Raw genomic sequence first — 19,042 nt, 5'->3', positions numbered from 1 at the left:
CTCCGAGTTGTCGCTCGTGCCAGAAGGGAATAAATGTGAAGAGAAGGGAGCGATTACGGGGAATAAAGAGAAGAGAAGCAAATACTACACAAGTGCGCCATAAGTATGGACGCGACCTGCCAGTCCCACCCGACCCAACCGTCAGAGAAGGCCACTCATACACCATGCGGAAAACTGTACGTGGACGGAAAACTTTTTTCTTTTTTTTTGGTGGGGGGATTGGGCGTGAGGGTGGGGATGGTGACGCTGAGAGACGAGTCGCCGTATGGAGGTAACGACCAGGGATGAGACTGTGGAAAGCTTCATCCTGGGGGAGGCCCTGGAAGGGGCCGAGGAAGACAACCTCGTCTCTACATAATCTGATCTTGGGTTAGACCGCCGTGCGCATCGGTTTCCATGCTGTCGCCTCCGCCTGGTATTAGGTACTTGACGAAGCTCAGTCCGAGGGGTCGTCCTCCGTAGTGGTAGCCCTGAAATTTCGAAATTGCAGTTTCCGCAGTCGTGGTGCTGTCGAAGCGAACCACGCCGGTTCCTCGAGATCGACCGCTAGGCTCATATTGGATCTCGGCCTGCTCAACTTTCCCAATGGTGGTGAAGAGCTCGACCAGGTCCTCGTTACTCGTCGACCAAGGAAGCTAGAAGTGAGGGCGGCTGTTAGTGACAATTTACGTTACCCGAAACACGACGGATTTCAACGCAGCCTCACATTTCGGACGTGGATTATTTCGCTTGGCTCGGTCCCCGCAGTAGCGAAATCGGTGAACGAGTTCGGGGCCGCTGGGGTGGAACTGGCGGCATCGTACCCACCAGCGGGCCCACCACTACCGTAGCCTCCGCGGGCTCCATAACCACTGCCGAAGCCGCCTCGGCTACCGCCGAAGGCACCCCTGCCGCTACCGTATGAGCCGGCGAACCCCCCGCGCCCCCCGAAGCCGCCTCGACCGTATCCACCAACACCTTGGTGGGCAAATCGGTCCTCACGAACTTCGAGCATACGGCCTTGCCATTCAAAGCCGTTGAATTGCTGGATGGCGTTTCGCGTGTCGTCAGGATGCTCAAACATGACAATTCCGGAACCTTTAGGTCTGCCGTCTGGGCCGAGATGAACGTCGGCTCGGATCACCTGACCGTTTCGAGCTGCGATGGCGCTCTGTCAGTATTTTTGTGTAACCCCGACGGGTGCTCGGCTCTGAGGAACGGGTTGCGAACTAACCTGCTTGTCGGAATAGGTCCTTGAGATCTTGCCAGCCTACCGTGTACGGGAGCTGTAGGTAAAACCAGTCAACACTGACACCCGTAACGGCGTGAGAAATTGAAAAGGGTGGGAATGAACAAACGTTAGAGACGTAGATTTGGCGATTGCCGCCTGTCATAGGAGCACCCGCAGCACCGACGCCGTAGCCGCCTCCGCCGTAGCCTGCCTGCATTCCGGGGCCGCCGCCGCCGCCGCCGCCGCCGCCGCCAGCACCACCACCGCCTCCTCCGGCGGAGCCGGCGTAACCGCCGCGGCCTCCGGTTGCACCAATGAATCGTGGTTCCGCTTCGCGATCCTAATACCCGGCTTAGCATCCGCCATAACCGTAGCAGTACCAGGTGACGCTCTTACCTCACGAACGTAGACAAGACGACCCATCAGATTCTGATTGCTGAGAGTTTGGACAGCCGCCTGTGCTTGTTCCCTCGTAGCATACTCCACAATTCTGGCTCAGCTGTTAGCACGCGTTCCCTGGACACCCTCGGGCAAAGGGGGAGTGCATTCTGCTTACCCGCATCCCTACAAAAAACCCGCGGACAGCGTCCCAACCCGTCAATCCATCAATTCCATCAAGAGCCAGAGGAGGAGGAGCCAAAAGAGAAAACCAGCCATGAATCACGTGTAGTAGCCCACCTTCGACATTCCGTTCGGAAGCAGTAAAACGTCGGCGAAGAGAACCTCTCCAGCTGCGCAGCACATTTCCTTATTAGCTTCGATGCCCCCCAGTCCGTAAGCGCCTCCGTCCGAGCCAGGGGTTTACCAACCCTGTCGCATGAAATCCTTAAGATGGTGCCATTTCACATCATATGATAGATTGCCGACATAGACGCGGCGATCCTGTTGGGATGTCTCGCGAATGTTATTCATCATCTGTTCCCGTGCTGCAGCACGCTCCTCGTAAGAGCGCTGTGGCGGTCCACCGAAGCCCGAGCCTGTTCCTCCAACTGGTGCCCCAGCTCCAGTCATGGGAGATCGGGACCGTCTGTCCGACCTACGATAATCGTCCCGGCTCCGAGACCGGCTACGTGGCGAATAGGAACGACGGCGACCCAAGCGACCTGGACTCCTCGAACGGCCACGTCGGGGAGAACGAGATCTCTCGCGCTGCGAATCGTCAGCATCTGGGGGGCGCATAGAGGACATTGGAAGCCGAAGGTGGCTCTCAAGGTACCAAGGGCGAATCGCGAGGGGAGGCGGGAAGGGAAGGGGGGGGAGACGTCGCGGTAGGTAAGCGGTCCTTTCCCGACGTTTTCCACCAAGGCAAACACAATGGAAACGGACAGAAAAGTAGAGACTATTAGGCGGAGGAGCTGCGAAAGAACTGGATGAGTGGGGAGAGGAAGTGCGAGGCTGCGACTCGCACCCAAGCGTTGTATGTAATCGCTCACCACAACGGCCAACTTTATATATATACATATACATATACATATATATATATATATGCTCTAGACGGGGCCAGTTTCACCCGGGCACCCCCCCTCCCTAGCCCCGAAGTTAAAAACGAAAAAAAATAAAAGGATTGACGGGGAAGAGGCCGTCAGGGAGAGCAGCGGCCCTGGCCAACACGCAGGTAGACCGGCTTTAAAGTTCCGCCGCCGGCCAGAGCAACTGGCGAGTTACCTTGTGTCGAGCGGCGACGAGTGGAGTGGACGAAGAAACAAGTAGCGAGGTGGGATGCTATGCATACGGATAGACGACGGGGCCGCGGAACCGAGCGCGATATAGTAGAAGCCATTCCCCACTTACAGGACGATAGTTGTCTCCAGAGTCAGCTGTCAGAGGTATCGCAAGTTAGAAATCCGATCCCGAAGCAGGGTTCAATGGACGGTGGGAGAAGGGGGCAGCAGATCAAGTTATTGAGATAGGAGAGCCAGCTTTGGACAGGTAACTATGCCAATTTGGCGGGCCGTAGTTGCATACGGGGATGCTCGAGGATGCCAGACCGTTAGTGGACCGGGAAGGGGGAAAGCGTCCAGGGACGGGGAGTGGGGAGGGAAGCGCGGCGTATTAAAGGGTTCGGGAACGGCACAGAGGGGAGGGAGGCAGGCGATAGGATGACTGGTGGTGTGAGTCGAGTAGAAGAGTTAGGGGGACAAAGTGTGTGATTGGGTGCTGGCGGGAGGAGGAGAAGGGGGGGGGGGGGGGAGGACGGCAACGAGACGGGCAACGGGCGGTTACGAAGACCAAGGAGGTAAGTCAGCCCGTAGGCAAATAACACAGGACAAGAGGTATCGAGTAAGTAGACTCGAGGAGGGGGGTGAGAGTTGTTACACGTCGCAGAGGCATTTGTTTTAGGCCTCTACACGGGGATTGGTGGGAAGGGCACACCGTGAACAGGTAGCCAGGACAAAGATCTGATTTGGCAGCCGGGTGCGCATGCGAGCGCAGGAGCAGGTAGGCCATGTAGGAGATATGTACGCACGCATGTACGTGGGCACGGATGCGTCGTGTAGGTAGCATGTACGTATGTACGCATGTACGCATGTACGCACGCATGTACGAGGTGGGATACACATAGGCACGTAGCGCGGGAAGTGGATAGGTTTAGTAGGTATAGAGAGTGGAAGAGAAGGGCGGGCGACGGCAGCGGGCGACGGACGAGGCAACGCAGACGGAGAGTCGCGGATGTAGGCGCGCAGTCGGGCAGGCCGGCCGGCCACCTTTGGGCAGAGCAAGCAGGACCGACGAGGGTAGAGAGACGAGGATAGAGAAAAAGAGAGATAGAGATAGATAGAGAGAGAGATAGAGAGAGAGAGAGAGAGAGATGGAAAGAAAAAGAGACGTCGCGGGCCGGGACGGGGACAGGAGAGGAGGAGGAGGTTATCGCCGGCGAAGTAGCAGCGCGACGGTGGTGGCAGGCAGGCAGGCAGGTAGGTAGGTCGGTAGGTAGGTAGGGGGAGTGGTGCGGACTTACCCATGGCCGGATATGCTGGACGACTTGGTGAAGCTTAGCCGCCTTGTCTCTAAAACCCAGAAGTCCCCTCCTTCTCCGACCGCGATGTACCGACGAGAGAGCGCGCTGGTTGATGGGGGTAGGAAGTAAACCTGTATTGGAGGGGTGAGCCTTTGTGGTGACAAGGAGTGCGTGTCGAAAATTTTCGGGGGTGGTTAGACAGCGTGGATTCGGTAGGCTCTCTCTCACTCTCTCTGGCTGGGTGAGAAAGGGACGGTAGGGACAGCGAGAGGGACACAAAAGAGAATAAACAACGAGAATAATAACAATAAAAACAAATCGAGAAGGAGGGAAGGGGGGAAGATACGGCACTACGGGCTGGATCGATAGGCAGGAGTCAGCACGGAGCGCGTTTCCCTCCTGGTACCTACGCCACAGAAACATGGGAGAGAGGTACACCACGACGAACGGGAACGGCCTAGGCGAGGGAGAAAGGGGGGGGGGGCTATATGTTGGTAGGGAGGTAGCAACGCTCAAGTCGTGTATGTGTAATGTACATACGCGCCGTAGGTAGGGAGGTACCTAATGTATACGGGTTGGCCAACAACAACATGCAGGGGATCGCAATGGGACAGAAGGGGGGGGGAGGACGAAGGGGGAAAAAAAAAAGTAGCACCGACGCCGCTCGCAGACGGTGGCGTAACCCCGACACGCACATAATACACACACACACACACCCAGATATACGTACACACAGTACACACGTACGTATATACACACATACGCATACGCACGCACACACACCTCACAACCCGCGAGCGAGCGAGCGCGCACACACCAAACGAGACAGGCAACACTGTACCATCGACCGGTGGACGCGCCGGGTCGTCGTATCCACTCCGTACCAGACAAGGCTCCGGCGTGCAAACGTATTATTTCCAGCGAAGAACCTGCTTGAAGCTTACCTCCGGTACCTCTCTGTCTCCCCCCTCGCGCCGACGCTCCCTCGCCTCTTCGCCTCTTCGCCCGTTGCGGCGATGCTAGCCCTGCTGCAAGGCAAAGAGAAAGCCTGCGTTGAATAGCGTCTGCCGGTGAGCAGCAGCACGACAGGTCGCCGGACACAATTGGGGGAGAGAGGGGGAAGGAGAGGGCGCCGGCTAATGTGAAACTTTTGCTTATTTGGGCAAAGGAAAAAGGAAAGAAAACCGAAACGCGCTCGAGAGTAGCGATTAAGAAGCAATTTGGGGTAGAGGATGCATATGCAAGCCAGACGGTTGGCGGCTTTTCATACGTACGTACCTGAACGCGAGATTCCTGATGCTGCAGGAGAAGCATGCCCATCCCCAAATACCAAGAAGAATGGGGGAGAAAGGAGGGGGGTGTGCTTCTGCTAGTCCGCTCTCTGTTGATCCTACAATACCAATCAATCAATCAATAACTAGAATTAAAAGCTTGAGATGTTAAATCGAATAAAACACGGTTATACGAAGAGAGATAAATAAAAGTTAAAACAATAAGTTAGAACTCTGATTTTAATGAATTTAATTATAAGAAAATTATTTAAATTAAGTAAAAATATTTAAATTATTATAAATTTTGAAAGTGTTATATAGATTAAACTAAAGCGACGTTGAGTATAATAAGTTATACGTAAAGAGTAATAAAATATAAGTAAATAATATATTAAAAAGAAATAGAATAGGTATATTATATAAGATAGTATATAATAAACTAGTATAGTAATCTAGTAAGACATACTCTCTTAGTGTATTACGTAATATATTTAATAGACTATGTCTACTTAGAGAACTTTGGTTAATATAATATCAGAGTACGTAACTGCTCTTTCTGTATGTAGCTAGCTCTTAAAGGCCCAGCCTTAATAGAGTGTAACTTTTTTCTTTTTTCTATTTATAGAGTTTTATTTTTTTAATATATATTCTTTTACTAAGCAAATAATATTTAAATATCATTAGCTATGCCTAGTTATAAGACCCTGGCTAGCGCTAGGGCATAGTACGTAATTACCCTCTCAGAACCCATAGAAGACAAGGTCAGTAGTTATAGTAAGAAGGAGCAGAGCATACGCAATACTAGAATCCCGTATAGCTTATATAAAAGTATGCTTTATCGGTAACTACAATACGTATGAGAATTTAAAATAGATAAAATTAATATTACTTTATTAATCGGTAGGTAAGGAATTTAATATAGTTATCATATTTTAAATTTATCTTTTAGTTATAAAGATATAGTAGTGGCTAGCTTTAAGGTAAAAGAGATAAAGAGAAAAAAGAAGCTAAACGTAAAAGTTATTTATTTAATTATTATAATACGACGAAGTAGTTAAAGCGTTCGTAATTAAAATAAATATATAAATCAAAATATAATAAATATAATAATAAAGCTGAATCTTAAATTAAAATGAAATTACTAAAGTTAATAATTTAATTAAGTAATAATTATAATATAATCCGTACTTACGAAAGCTATAATTACTTTATATTAAGAAGGAGCAGAGCGTACGTGATACTAGAGTCCCGGATAGGTTCACTCGAAAGTATACTCTATCAAAGACTATAGCACGTACGATAGTCTGAGATAAATGAAACTAATATTACTATATTAATCGAGAGACGAGGAATCTAATATAGTTATTATATCTTAGCTATGCCCCTTAGTCGTATAGATGTAATAATCGCTAGCCCGAAGGTATAAAAAGTAAGGAGAGTAAAGGGGTAAAACGTAAAAGTTACTTATTCGGCTATAGCGGTACGACAAAGTAACTTAAGCGCTTATAACTAAAATAAATATACTAATCGAAAAACGACGAATCTAATAATAAAAACGAATCTTTAATTAACGTAAAAATAATAAAGATAATAATCTAATTAGGTAGTAAATTCGATAATAAATATAACATAGCTCGTACTTACGGGAACTATAGTTACTCTATATAAGTATGAGGCCTATCGTAATATATTACGTAATATATTAAAAGAATATGTCTTATCGTATTACTATAGCCTCCTTAGTTTAATTATACCGTAAGAAATAATTAAATTAAAAAGAATAATACGATATATCTAGATTAATATCTCTTTTTAAAAACTACCGCGAAACTTTATTCCTTCGGTTATTATCTAACTACTAAAGTCGCGCTTTTAGTTTATCGTTTAATATAATAAAGGGGCCCTTTTATTATTTTATAATTAACTTAGCTTAGTTTATCCTTACCGATCTAACCCAATCGACGTATTCTTTCTTTATTTCGGTTACCTTTTTTTTAGTCTCGGTTTATTCCTTTTAGTTAAGGGAATAATAAGGAAGCGGGCGCGTTTCGAGGGTCGATTAGGTATCTTCTCTCTACCTATACGGTATAAAGATTTCCTCAGATTAAAAAGCTTTAATCCTTACTAGGCCGGGGGGAGGAAAGGAACGGGTCGTAACCTTAACGAGGTCGTTGTAGCGGAAGTCTACGTCCGCTAATACTGAACAGGAGCAGCGTGGGCACGCTAACGGAGGCACGAAACAAGGACTGCCCAACTGCCAACAACTGGCCCAGTGCCGATCAACCAAGATTACAGCTATAAACAGCTGTAATCGGTTGATCGGCCAGCTGAAACGGCAGCTAGGAAAGGGGAAGAAAGGGAAGACTAGAAACAGGTAAAGGAGGATAGCTAGAAAGGCATGGCAAGAAACGAGTGAATAGCTGTAGGTCGTGATAGATACAGGTCTAAGTCTAACTGATGAAAATATGAGTGCGCGACCCATATAAATAGACATCGAAAAGGCTACGTGGCCTAGATCCACCGCACCACTACAATACGAGGGAACGGGAGGGATTAAAGTACTAAAGCTACAGAAAAACGGCGGACCTTAACTTACGGAGGATTTACGGCTAAGGAGCTCGCCGATCGGCGTACTTTAGGCCGAGGCCATAGCGTTAATAAGGTCGAATCGCTTCTAGTAATTTACGGCTTACCGGAAACGCTTAACGATACTAACCCCTTCCTTTAGAACCCGAACGCTATAAAATTACTTTATTAATTTAGCGTATTTCCTTATTATATTCAAAAAATTAAACCCTTTATTTTCTTAGGTTTATCGGGCGACCTCGATCGGTTATTTAAAGATAAAATACGATAGAATACCGCTCTAAAAACCGTAACTATAGCTATCTTATTAATTTATTAGCGCGACGTAATAAGTAGATTAAGAGGTTATAACGGGCTCGAGGCTACCGTCTTTCTAGGCTCGCCGTAACTAACCAAGCACGTACGCTGCCTAATCGAAGGCGCCGTTCCTAACTATATTAAAGCTAAATAATCTCCGGAGCTTAGGAAGGTATAGCGCTATAACAAAGTAGGCCTAAAAGAACTCCTCGGGATTAATAATAACTCGTTCGGGGTTTATTAGATCTATATAAATCGTAAAAACTAAAATAAACGTAAGGTTATCGAAGAGGTATTAGCGAGTTAAGAAGTTAAACAATCTTATCGATCGGTAGCTTATCGTTTAATACGGATCTACTTCGAAGGCCGCTTTCCTACCTTCGAGGTCGTAGCTTATTATGATATAAAAAGTACGGATATCTTCGTTAATAAGGTAGGCGTAGCGGGCGAGGTATACGAAAGAGTTAGTTAGAACTACCCTCGTTTACTCCTATTACTACTAATTTATAGTTCGAGGCCGGTTAGCGGATAGCCGGAAGGCCTAGGCTATATCGGATCTTAATTCGATTTAGCCTTTCCCCGAATCGTAATTATCTAAAGTACTAAGCTAATACTTCTCTATATTACTTTATTTATCTTCGCTATCGTAAATCTTCCATAGGAGTTCTATTAAGTCGGCTAAATCGGTACGACGTACGTCTCTATAGATAGAGGGAAGGGAGAAGGAGAGGGGGATTCCGCCGGAACGGAAGGACGATATCGTAAAAATAAAAAAAAAGAATTAAAGGAAGGGGAAAAAAAGATAGTAAGTTAAAGGTAAAAATAAGAATTTAAATTAATAATAAGAAAGGCTGGCTAAAGATTAATAAGAATATAATAATTATAAGGAAGGAGTTTTCGAAATAAGATACCTAAAGAAGAAAAAGAAAGGAAGAAAGGGAAACGTATTAACGATATAATTAGATATACTTTTACGGTTAACGTTTTAGAAAAGCGCATTCCTCCGTATATGTATAGAACTATAATAAGAAATATATTAACTTATAACTTCTTATTATATTATAGTGGTGCGGTAGATCTAGGCCACGTAGCCTTTTCGATGTCTATTTATATAAGTCGCGCACTTATATTTTCATTAGCCAGACTTAGACCTATAGCTATTACGATAGATATCACGACCTATAGCCATTTACTCGTTTCTTACTATGCCTTTTCTCGCCATCCTCGTTATCCGTTTCTAGTCTCTCCCTCTTCCTTTCCTAGCTACCGTTTTTAGCTAGCCGATTAACCGATTATAGCTATTTATAGCTATAATCTTAGGTTAATCGGCACTAGGTTAGTTATTAGTAGTTAGGCAGTCCTTATTTTGTGCCTCCGTTAGCGTGCCTACGCTGCTCCTATTTAATATGCTCTTAATAAAGTAATAAATACGTACGTTCGCGGACTCATAATTAAACGTAAGCTAAGGTAAGTATTATCGAGACTCTTTTAAGTACGGTACTTATAACTTTAGTAACGTATTCGACTCTCTCGTTCTCGTCTAACCTCTTCTCTTATTTCTCGCTATTCTACGGTTCCGATCTATTTCCTCTCTTTCTCTCTTTAGGTTCTCTATCTTCGTTTTAATTCGTTTTTTGATTTTTCTTAATTCTAGATTTATAATTTCGTCGTTCTTATCTTTCTCTCTTTTATATATATATATATCATAAACCCTACCCTCTAGAAAGAACTCCTAAAACTAAACCGGGCGGCCGCCTTTAAGCTACTCGAATAGCTTAAGGCTACGGGGATTACTAACGAGGAAATCGTAGGAACGGCCGGGAAGGCTAAGAACGATAAGAAAAAGGCCGTAACGTATTAGCGGGCTAAGTCGATACCGCCGCCGGTAAAGCTAATAAATAAGTAACCCGACGAATCGTTTCGCTAGTTATTATCTACCGAGGAATTCCGGGATATTAATCGGTTAATTCTTTAGCTCTAGTAGGTACCTTATGTTCTTTATTTTCGTCTCTTAAACCAAAGCCCGAAAGTAATCATTAGCTAGTAACTTTAAGACATTAAGAAAATTTAGATAATAAACTAATAATATTAAATATATAGTTTTTAATATTAATAGGATTTATTAATCGAAGGTTAGATTAATTAATAATAAGATAATTCGTAACGTTTGGTTTTATTTTTTAGGTAGGCCGGCGGCCGGCCGGTATATTACGTAGGAAATCTTAAGTAAGGATTTTTAAAAGGTTACCTACCTTTAGAACTATACTATATCCTTCGCCCGTTACGTTTAGTCTTTCCGTTATCGGACGTTATTTATAAAGATTAATAATAACGGGCCGGTTAGTAAATATTTCCGTCGATTAACGACGGATCCTCGTTACGTCGTTAGTTTATTCGTTTAATAATATAAGGTACCTAACGAGATATCCTATTAGTATTACGAGCGCCGGCTCGCCTCTTCCGATACCGCTAAATACGCGGATATATAACCGTTTTTTTCCTATCATTCCCTAGCCCCCGATCGTATCTTTAGGTACTCTTACGGCGTCTGCCTCTTTTTTATTAACGGAATACGTTATAAATTTCGGGACGAGCGGTTTACCTATCTACGGACGAGGATAGATCGTAACCTCCTTTTAATAAAGGATCTAAGCCAGGCCGTATACCCGCTTATAATACGAGTAATAAGGAACGAGTTATTAGCTATAATAAACTCGAAGATCGCTACGTTCTAGGGGTCGGAAAGTAAGTTAGTTTTCGGTTTTCTTAATGCCTAGCGATTAAGGAATAAGGTAAAAGAATAGAAAGGAAAAGAAAGGTATTAATCGGCGGGTATATATTACTTCTAACGTATTTTTAAACGCATATTCCTTTTCTTTCTTTTTACTTTTACTTTTATTAATATAAATTACTTTCCTTACTTTCCCTTTAAACATTAAAATATATATATATTAAAATATAATAATTTCGTAATAGTAAAATGTTAATATTCCGGATTCCTAATAATAAACGTAAATGATAACTTATTTAAGTATAAGAACGCGTTAATTAGTATTAATAATTTATAGAAATATACTTTCTTTTAAGGTAAGAGATAAGGGAAGGCGTATTTATTAGTATCGTAATTTAAGGTATTAATTTCGTATATAGGCTGCCGGTTTAATAGCTATATGTAAATAACTTCTTTCCTTCCTTACTTAAGAGAGCGACTATATATTAAGCTCCTAGGCTTTATTACTCTTCGATCGGTATGGGTAGGTTATTTTACGGTACGATAGCTTTATAGTTTTATAGTAAGAGAGTTATTTATATAATCGGGTTGATCTTCTTAGTCCGGGTTTATCGTTAGGTATAACTTCGTATTCTTCGAGCTTTTTATTTAATATTTCTATTATAATTCGCGCCTTATCATTCGGGGCTAACTACTCTTCTTCTTCGTCGTCGATTACCGAGGGTATAAACTCTAGGCCTTCTTTAGCTTAGAGGTCGTTAATAATCGTCGATTCTTAGTCCTTATATTTAATCGGTAATAAGCGTATACTTTATTCGTCCTCCTCCGGGTTCTCTAGCTCTTATAACCCGTTAATATCTTAAATAAATTCCTATAATCTATAGCCTAAAACTAGGTATAATAACGTAACTTTATCCGGTTCTTTAAGCTTAAAACGACTATAACCTAAATCTTTAGCGATTAGGTACGGTTCCTTTTAGTAGTACTTTAGTTTTACGACTATTAACTTATTTATATATCGTAGCGTATCGTATAGTAATACGAAGTCGTCGGTTTTTAAGGGCTTTTTTCGTATCCGGTAAGCGTTTTTCTCGTCCTAATACCGGGTAGCTTCCTTATATTTAGCCGCTAGAACCTTAACTACGGCTAATATATCTTCTTAGCGTCTCTCGATTAGTCGTACGCGTATAGCTAGAAGTAATTCTTAGTCCGGGATATTCTTTTAGTTTATAACACGCTAGGTCTGGATAACGGTTTCTATCGGGATAATAACCTTACGCTTATATATTAATTCGTATAGCGATATTTTATATAAGCGTATCGAAGTCTTATCTACGTATATAATTACCTTTAATAGGTTCGTTTACCTTCGATTATTACCGTTTATATCTTTTATAAAGCCTTCGCGAATTACTTTATATCTAACCTTAATTATACCTTAGGATTACGGGAAATAAGTAATACCGACTTTAACTTTAATACCGATTAGCTTTATTATTTTACGGACCTCCTTTTTATTTTCGGAACCGCTATTATACTTAATTACTAGGGGTACGCCGTATTATAAGAATATCTACTCCTAAAGGAACTTCGCGATCGTCTTAAAACCTATCTTTCTAATGACTCGGGCTTTGAAAAAACTAAATAGTTCGTTTAGTACTTTTATTATTACGATAAATCCATTATTTATTAGTATATATTATACGTTTATTACCTAGTAAATAAGGACGTTAATTAGCTCGTTATATAAGGCGGGATTAACTTTCCGGGTATTATTTCCTTTTTAGTATCTGGAATACGATTTAACCTTTCGGGCGACGTATTCGAATATATTACGCTAGTAATATAGTTTAATTATCCGATTATAGATCGAAATACGTCCCTTATAGCCGAAATCCTCATAATAATCCTTAACTATAGCTTTACGTAATTTCTCTTAGTCGATAATTCGTCGTATATCCTTATACTTCTCGGACTTCCTCTATAGGATATCCTCCGAAACGACGTATTTAAGCGCTTCCTTCTTAAACCGGATTTATCGCTTTTAATATCCTATTAATTAGTTATTTCTTAATCAGGTAAGTAATTAAAATCGCGTAAGAAACGTTATTATTTCTTACGACTTTATCGACTATTCTTCTAGCGGTTATAACGATAGAGCTTTATCGCTAAATTATTCGGCGGCGTTAAGTAATACGGCTATATTTACGTATATTATATTAAGCTATATATTAATAAAGTCCTTTATATCGCCTTCTTATTAATCGTCGTCGTCGTCGCTTAGGTCGTTAGGTTTACGTAAGAGACCGTTCGTAGCGGAGTATCTCTTACCGGATATATATTAAATATCGAAGCTAAATATTTTAATATAGGTTATTTACTTAGTAAGAATAACGCTCGGGAGACTAGAGAATCCGTCGTTAAGCTAGGTAATTAATACTTTAGCGTTAGTTTTAAGTACGAAGTAAATACCGTAAAGGTAGTTTCGAAGCCGTCGTAAGGACTTAACGATTCCTAGATACTTTCGTTTCGTAGCGTCGTAATTTAACTCCGCCTTTCTTTAAATCCCTAACTCGTATCTCGAAGGTTTAAAGTTACTTTTATCGTTATCTTAACTTAGTACGTAGCCTTAACCGTTTCTTAATACGTCGACTTTTACTCGGATTAATTATTCGATAGTATAGTTTAAAATAATTAATACCGGTACGTTAATAAGAGTAATCTTAAGCGAATCTATAGTATATTATTAATCGATATTTTAAATAAAGTATATTTCTTTACGTATTAATATTAAGAAGGGTTTAGCGATTATAGCGTAGTAATCGATCTATATTCTAAAGAAAACCGTAATACTAATAAAAGACCTTACTTCGTTTATATTCTTATATAACTTTTATTTTAAGATCTTAACTATCTTTACTTCCGAGGGCTTTTTATCGTTTATACCGTATAGATATTCGACGATTACCGTACTATCTTTATACTAAGTAAACTTAACGGTACTAGTAATAATACTAGCTAATTCGAAGTTTAAAAGAACGGCGTCGATATTCTCTAAGTGCTTAAGGATAAAGCGTCGTATTTCCGGAAAAGCCTCTTAATTATCGTACCTCGATACCGGCCCTATAATACCGACGTCGTCGAAGAAGGGCTCGTATTTAATAGGAACTAAATCGTAAAGAATTCGTATAACGGCTTAGAGAAAAGCGGTAATTAAGTTCGTCGCGCCTTATAGTAGAATTATTATACGTAAAAGGCTAATAAGAGTAACGAACGTAATTAGGTTACGGGTCGTTTCCGTTAGCGTTACTTAGTCGTACCTAAAGAAAAAGTCGACGACTATAAGGATTAAATATATAACGAATTCTTAGGTAAAGAAGTCTCTATCTCGGGATAGAAAGGCGTCGCGAATAATCTAGGCGTTAAATTTTGTCGTAGAATTAATAAGTCGTAAATTATTATCTTTTTTCTCGACTACGAATTACGTATTTCGATAAGAACCGTAACTCTCTTCTAAGATTCCGTTCTTTAATCGTATACGTAAGACTTCGATTATTCGTTCCTTAAGGGATACTAGGATAGGGATATTCTTAGCTTATTAGGCATTATATAGTACCGTTTTAATTTCATAGTCGGGGTAAACCTTAAGTCGGATTTTCCCGATTTTAAAGAAATCCTACGCTAGGGCTATCTCTCTTCGGTATAGGATCTTAATAAGTACGTCTTTCTCCTAATCGGTTAGTTCCGTATCTAATAAACCTACTTTAATAGCGTTAAATCTTTCCTTTATTAATCTAATACCTCGGGATTTACTAGCGAATCTTAGTATAATATTCTTATAAGGTTTATCGCGTTATAATACCTCTAGCGGTTTATACTTCGACTTAACCTCCTTTATTATTTAATCCTTTTAATCGAGTATTCCAAGCGGTATTTAATCGTTTAACGGTATATTATTTACGGGCTAAACTTTACGCGACTTAAGTTTATATATAGTATTAACTAAAAACGTACGTTTAACTTAATATACTAATTCCGAAATAAAGGCTAGGTTTCGCTTATATTATTTCGATTCCTACGTCGTATATCGAATTACCTTCGTAACGGCTTTACTAAAGACGTAGAGAAATTCTTCGTCGTTTAATTTAACGATCGCTTTATCTCCCTTATCTAAACTAAGTTCGAGGGCCGATAAGTTCTTAACTTCGGAAATAGGTACTACCTCTATATCGTCGTTATAAAGGCGGGTATAATTAACTTTAACTTCGAGGCTAGCGTCGGTTTCTAAGTACTCGGCTAGGAACGCGTTTTTAGGCCTATATACGTTATTAAAGCGGCCTAAGGTATTAATAATATCTAGTTTTCTTAATCGCTAAATATAAGGCTTAGTAACGTATCGCTTCTTAAGTCGATAACGAGAGGGATTATTATCTAGGCCGAGCTAAAGTTAACGGTTCCTATAAAGGTACTTCCGTCGAATTCGAGTTTTATACGAGACTAGAAGATAAAGTTTATACTAAGTAATAAGGGGTAATTAACGAACCTATCTTTAACGACGTAAATCGGAAAGCGAAGATAATAATCGGTAAGTTAAATAAGACCGTCGATTTTTCTTATATATAAGGGTTCTATAAAGGATCTAAAACCTCGTTATATCGCCTTAGTACTAGTTATAAGGAAACGCTACTTTTTTACATAGCTTTTTACGATTATATTAAATTACGCCCCTATATCGATTACCGTAGATACGAGAGCTTCGTTTCCGTTAGGTCTTACGTTAATTATTAGCTTAGGGAAAGGCCGGATATAGTTTCTAGTATCCTTCGTGATAATAGAATTTGCTGTTATTTTATTCGAAGGGTTAGTAAACGAAGCGGTAGTTTACGGTACGCTAGGTATTTTAATGCTTTCTTCCTAATCCTTTTATATTTATTCCTTTATAATCTTAATAACCTTAAGCTAACCTTCGTTAATCTCTATAGCGCGTATCGTAAGGTACTTTACTACTTATTCCGAAAATCCGGGTTTAAATTTAATTAGGTCGTTCTATAAAACCTCGAAGCGTTTTCTGCTATTCTTATTAATCTTATTTAGCTAAAACTCTCTTAGTAGTTCGTTAATAATCTTCGCCTTCTTAGCTTAATCGTTCGTATTCGAAGTAGCGTTTTTACTAGCTTTAGTTAGTTTACGTCTAGGCTATAACGATAGGACTTTTATATTCTCTTAATCGGATACTTTTCTTTCGATATATTCGCCGTTGGAACCTTTAACTCGCTTAATTACGTTAACTTCGATTAAGTTCGTTTTAATAATATCCTTATAATAATAGATATCCTCGTCGTTAATAAAATCCTTCGTTTAATTATAACTTAAGATCTCCGTTTCGTATAATTCGTAGCTATATTTATACTCGATTATTTAAATAACGTTAATCTCCGATATAGCTCTTAGTATCTCTTCCTACTTTAGTACTACTTCCTTATTCTTAAAGTATCGTAAGTCGAGGGATATAAGCTTTAACTTTCCGGTTAGGTAGTAATATACTATCCTACGTACTTACTCTAAAGATTCCTTACTTTAGTATACGTAAAATAAGATATAATAAGCGATCGGTTTTCCTTTACGCTTAGCTTAGGTAATAATCGATCCTAGGATTAGTATTAACTCTAACTTATCCGGGGTTCCGTTCTCGAAGTAATATAATCGCTTTTTATTCTTATGATAGAACCGATTCTACGTTATATTTATTATTAGCGGGTAATAAGTATAGTTATAAAGCCGATCGAAAATACTATAAAATTAATATTCGAATTCTTTATAGTTATTTAACTATGTTAATAAAATCTTATTACGTATACCTCGATAGTTTAATATAGTATTACGTTTAAAGCTTATTAAGGTTCTTTTATTAATTTATAGGTTATAAAGACTTAGGTTCCGAACTACGTTTACTAGGAACGGGTTTTCCTATTGATATTATTAATCGGCGTCGTACGTACCCTTAGGATTATAAGAACTACTCTTTTAACGGTAGTTCTACGAAGTTATCTTTATCTTTAAAGCGTTAAATCGGTCGTAAAGAACCTATATATTAGCTTTTTAACTAATACTTAGGTAGCCGTAAGAGGGTTTAGGTTACGAGGGAGGCGGTAGTAGAGGCATTTAGAGGCTAGGAGTCGCTAATCGTTAAATTATTTATATTATAAGTTTCTCGGGTTTCTCGAAAGTTACCGTTTTATACTATCGTCGTTTCTCGGCTTAGGTCCTATCGGTAATTTATATTATTATACGACGTTCCGCTTACTTATAAAGCTAGGTATAAAGAATCCGGTAGTCGATATTTCTGATCTTATTATGGTTATAATTTCCCGTTTTATAGAACTTTATAATTAGGGATATCCGGAGTTTATCGGTTAGGTATCTTACTTTCTAAGGAAGCTTTTCGTTATCGTTTATAAGCTTAAACAGACGTTTATGGTTTATAAGATACGTAAAGATCGCCTTAGGATCGTTAATTACGTTACTTCGTTTTAACTATACGAGTTTACGTTTAACGTTAGCTTAACCTAGTTTATCGGTAATCTTAAAACGGTACTTTAAGGCTATAACGATAACTCTTTAGATCGTTTAATCCTTTATAACGTCGTTAATACGCTCCTTAATAATCTTAGTCGTAATTTATTTACCGATCTTTTTAATCTTATCGTCGTTACTTATACGGTAGCGGTTAAATAATCGATTTATTATTTTTAGTTACTAGGTTACGTTACGTTTATTAAACTTAAGCCTATTATAATCGATAGGGTTTAGGAATCTAATAACTAATATTACGATAATCGGGGTAGTTACCGGTATATTCTAACTACTAGAGGCCCCGTTATTATTATTTTAAGATAATGCTATAGGAATTAGCGGGGTAAGTATAGAGCCGCGGGTAAGGGGTAGTTAAGTAGGAGTTTTATCGTCGTCTTTCTTCTTTTCGGGCGGATATAGGGGTAAAGAGCTAGTATCGATTCTTAAGGTTTTTATTAATAGTTTAATCTTTATTATTTCGGGTTCCGATAGCGATTTATTCCGTTTCCTAGCTACGGACTCCGTTCAATTTAACGGTACGAGGTATAAAATAGAAAGGGAGGTAGTAAGGGTCTTATTATCTAATATAGGGGTAAAAATAAGATAGCTATTATTTATATCCTAATACTTTTCCTCTAGCATGAATATGTTATTATTTATTATACTATCTCGATCGATAGGGTCCGGATATTATACGAGCTTTTCTAATCGGCTAACGCCTAATTAAAATACGATACGTATTCCCTAGACTAATAATTTAACTATTATAAATAAGTCGACGATAATTCCTTTTATTAAGGTCTAGAACTTCTAACCTATAACCTTCGTTAAGATAATACGTATAAGGGATAAATCCTAAGTAAAGAATCGCGCTAGATACGATACCGGTTATAACTATAAGCCGGTTTCGATCTAACGAAGGCTATTTAATAATATTAACGATATTATCGCTAGGCGTCGCTTTACGCTTATATTAATACTTCTCGCTATGTTAGTTATTAGTTAGTAATATAGGGCTAGCTTATATATAGGTATACTTATTAATTCGACTTTAGTTCCGTTTCCTTAATCCTTTATATCTACGTAATCCTATTAATATTAATTCCTAATTCTTTTTAAAACTATCGGTTACTAGTAGTTATTAATCTATTAATCTTATTTATATTATTAATACTAATATCCATATTATATTATATACTATATCGTCGAGTCGCTACGCCTAGGTATCCTAAAATACCTTTAGTATAATAAGTTATTAGTATTTATATATTTAATTTATATCGATTAATAGGTTTAAAGAGAAAAAGAAACTATCGTAAGGTCGGTTAGGATATAATTATTATTAGCCTTTATCCGTACTTAGTATTAATAAGGGAGTAACGGGTCGTATAAGTTATCGTAATTTATATTAAGGC

General features: G+C 40.1%; 2 protein-coding genes across 2 annotated transcripts; both read right to left on the bottom strand.

Annotated features, from left to right (window-relative positions):
- Nucleotides 1-350: 350 nt before the first annotated feature.
- Nucleotides 351-2,221, bottom strand: GGS23DRAFT_600980 (RNA-binding domain-containing protein; the record flags this gene model as incomplete). The annotated part of the gene is made up of 7 exons (XM_051519150.1): nt 351-635; nt 707-1,137; nt 1,214-1,265; nt 1,338-1,550; nt 1,607-1,700; nt 1,875-1,941; nt 2,020-2,221. 7 exons carry the CDS (start codon nt 2,219-2,221, stop codon nt 351-353), a joined length of 1,344 nt encoding a protein of 447 aa, XP_051367590.1.
- A 1,182-nt stretch (nt 2,222-3,403) lies between these two features.
- GGS23DRAFT_588305 (uncharacterized protein) lies at nt 3,404-4,642 on the bottom strand. The gene has a single exon (XM_051517541.1). The coding sequence runs from the start codon at nt 4,590-4,592 to the stop codon at nt 3,555-3,557; it is 1,038 nt and encodes a 345-aa protein (XP_051367589.1). The 5' UTR covers nt 4,593-4,642; the 3' UTR covers nt 3,404-3,554.
- Nucleotides 4,643-19,042: the final 14,400 nt, after the last annotated feature.

This window comes from Durotheca rogersii (assembly GCF_024521655.1).
Source record: "Durotheca rogersii strain YMJ 92031201 chromosome Unknown GGS23scaffold_41, whole genome shotgun sequence".
Classification (NCBI taxonomy): Eukaryota; Fungi; Ascomycota; class Sordariomycetes; order Xylariales; family Xylariaceae; genus Durotheca; species Durotheca rogersii.
Note: the sequence above shows the minus strand (reverse complement) of the source record. Positions and strands in the feature narration are given on the sequence as shown.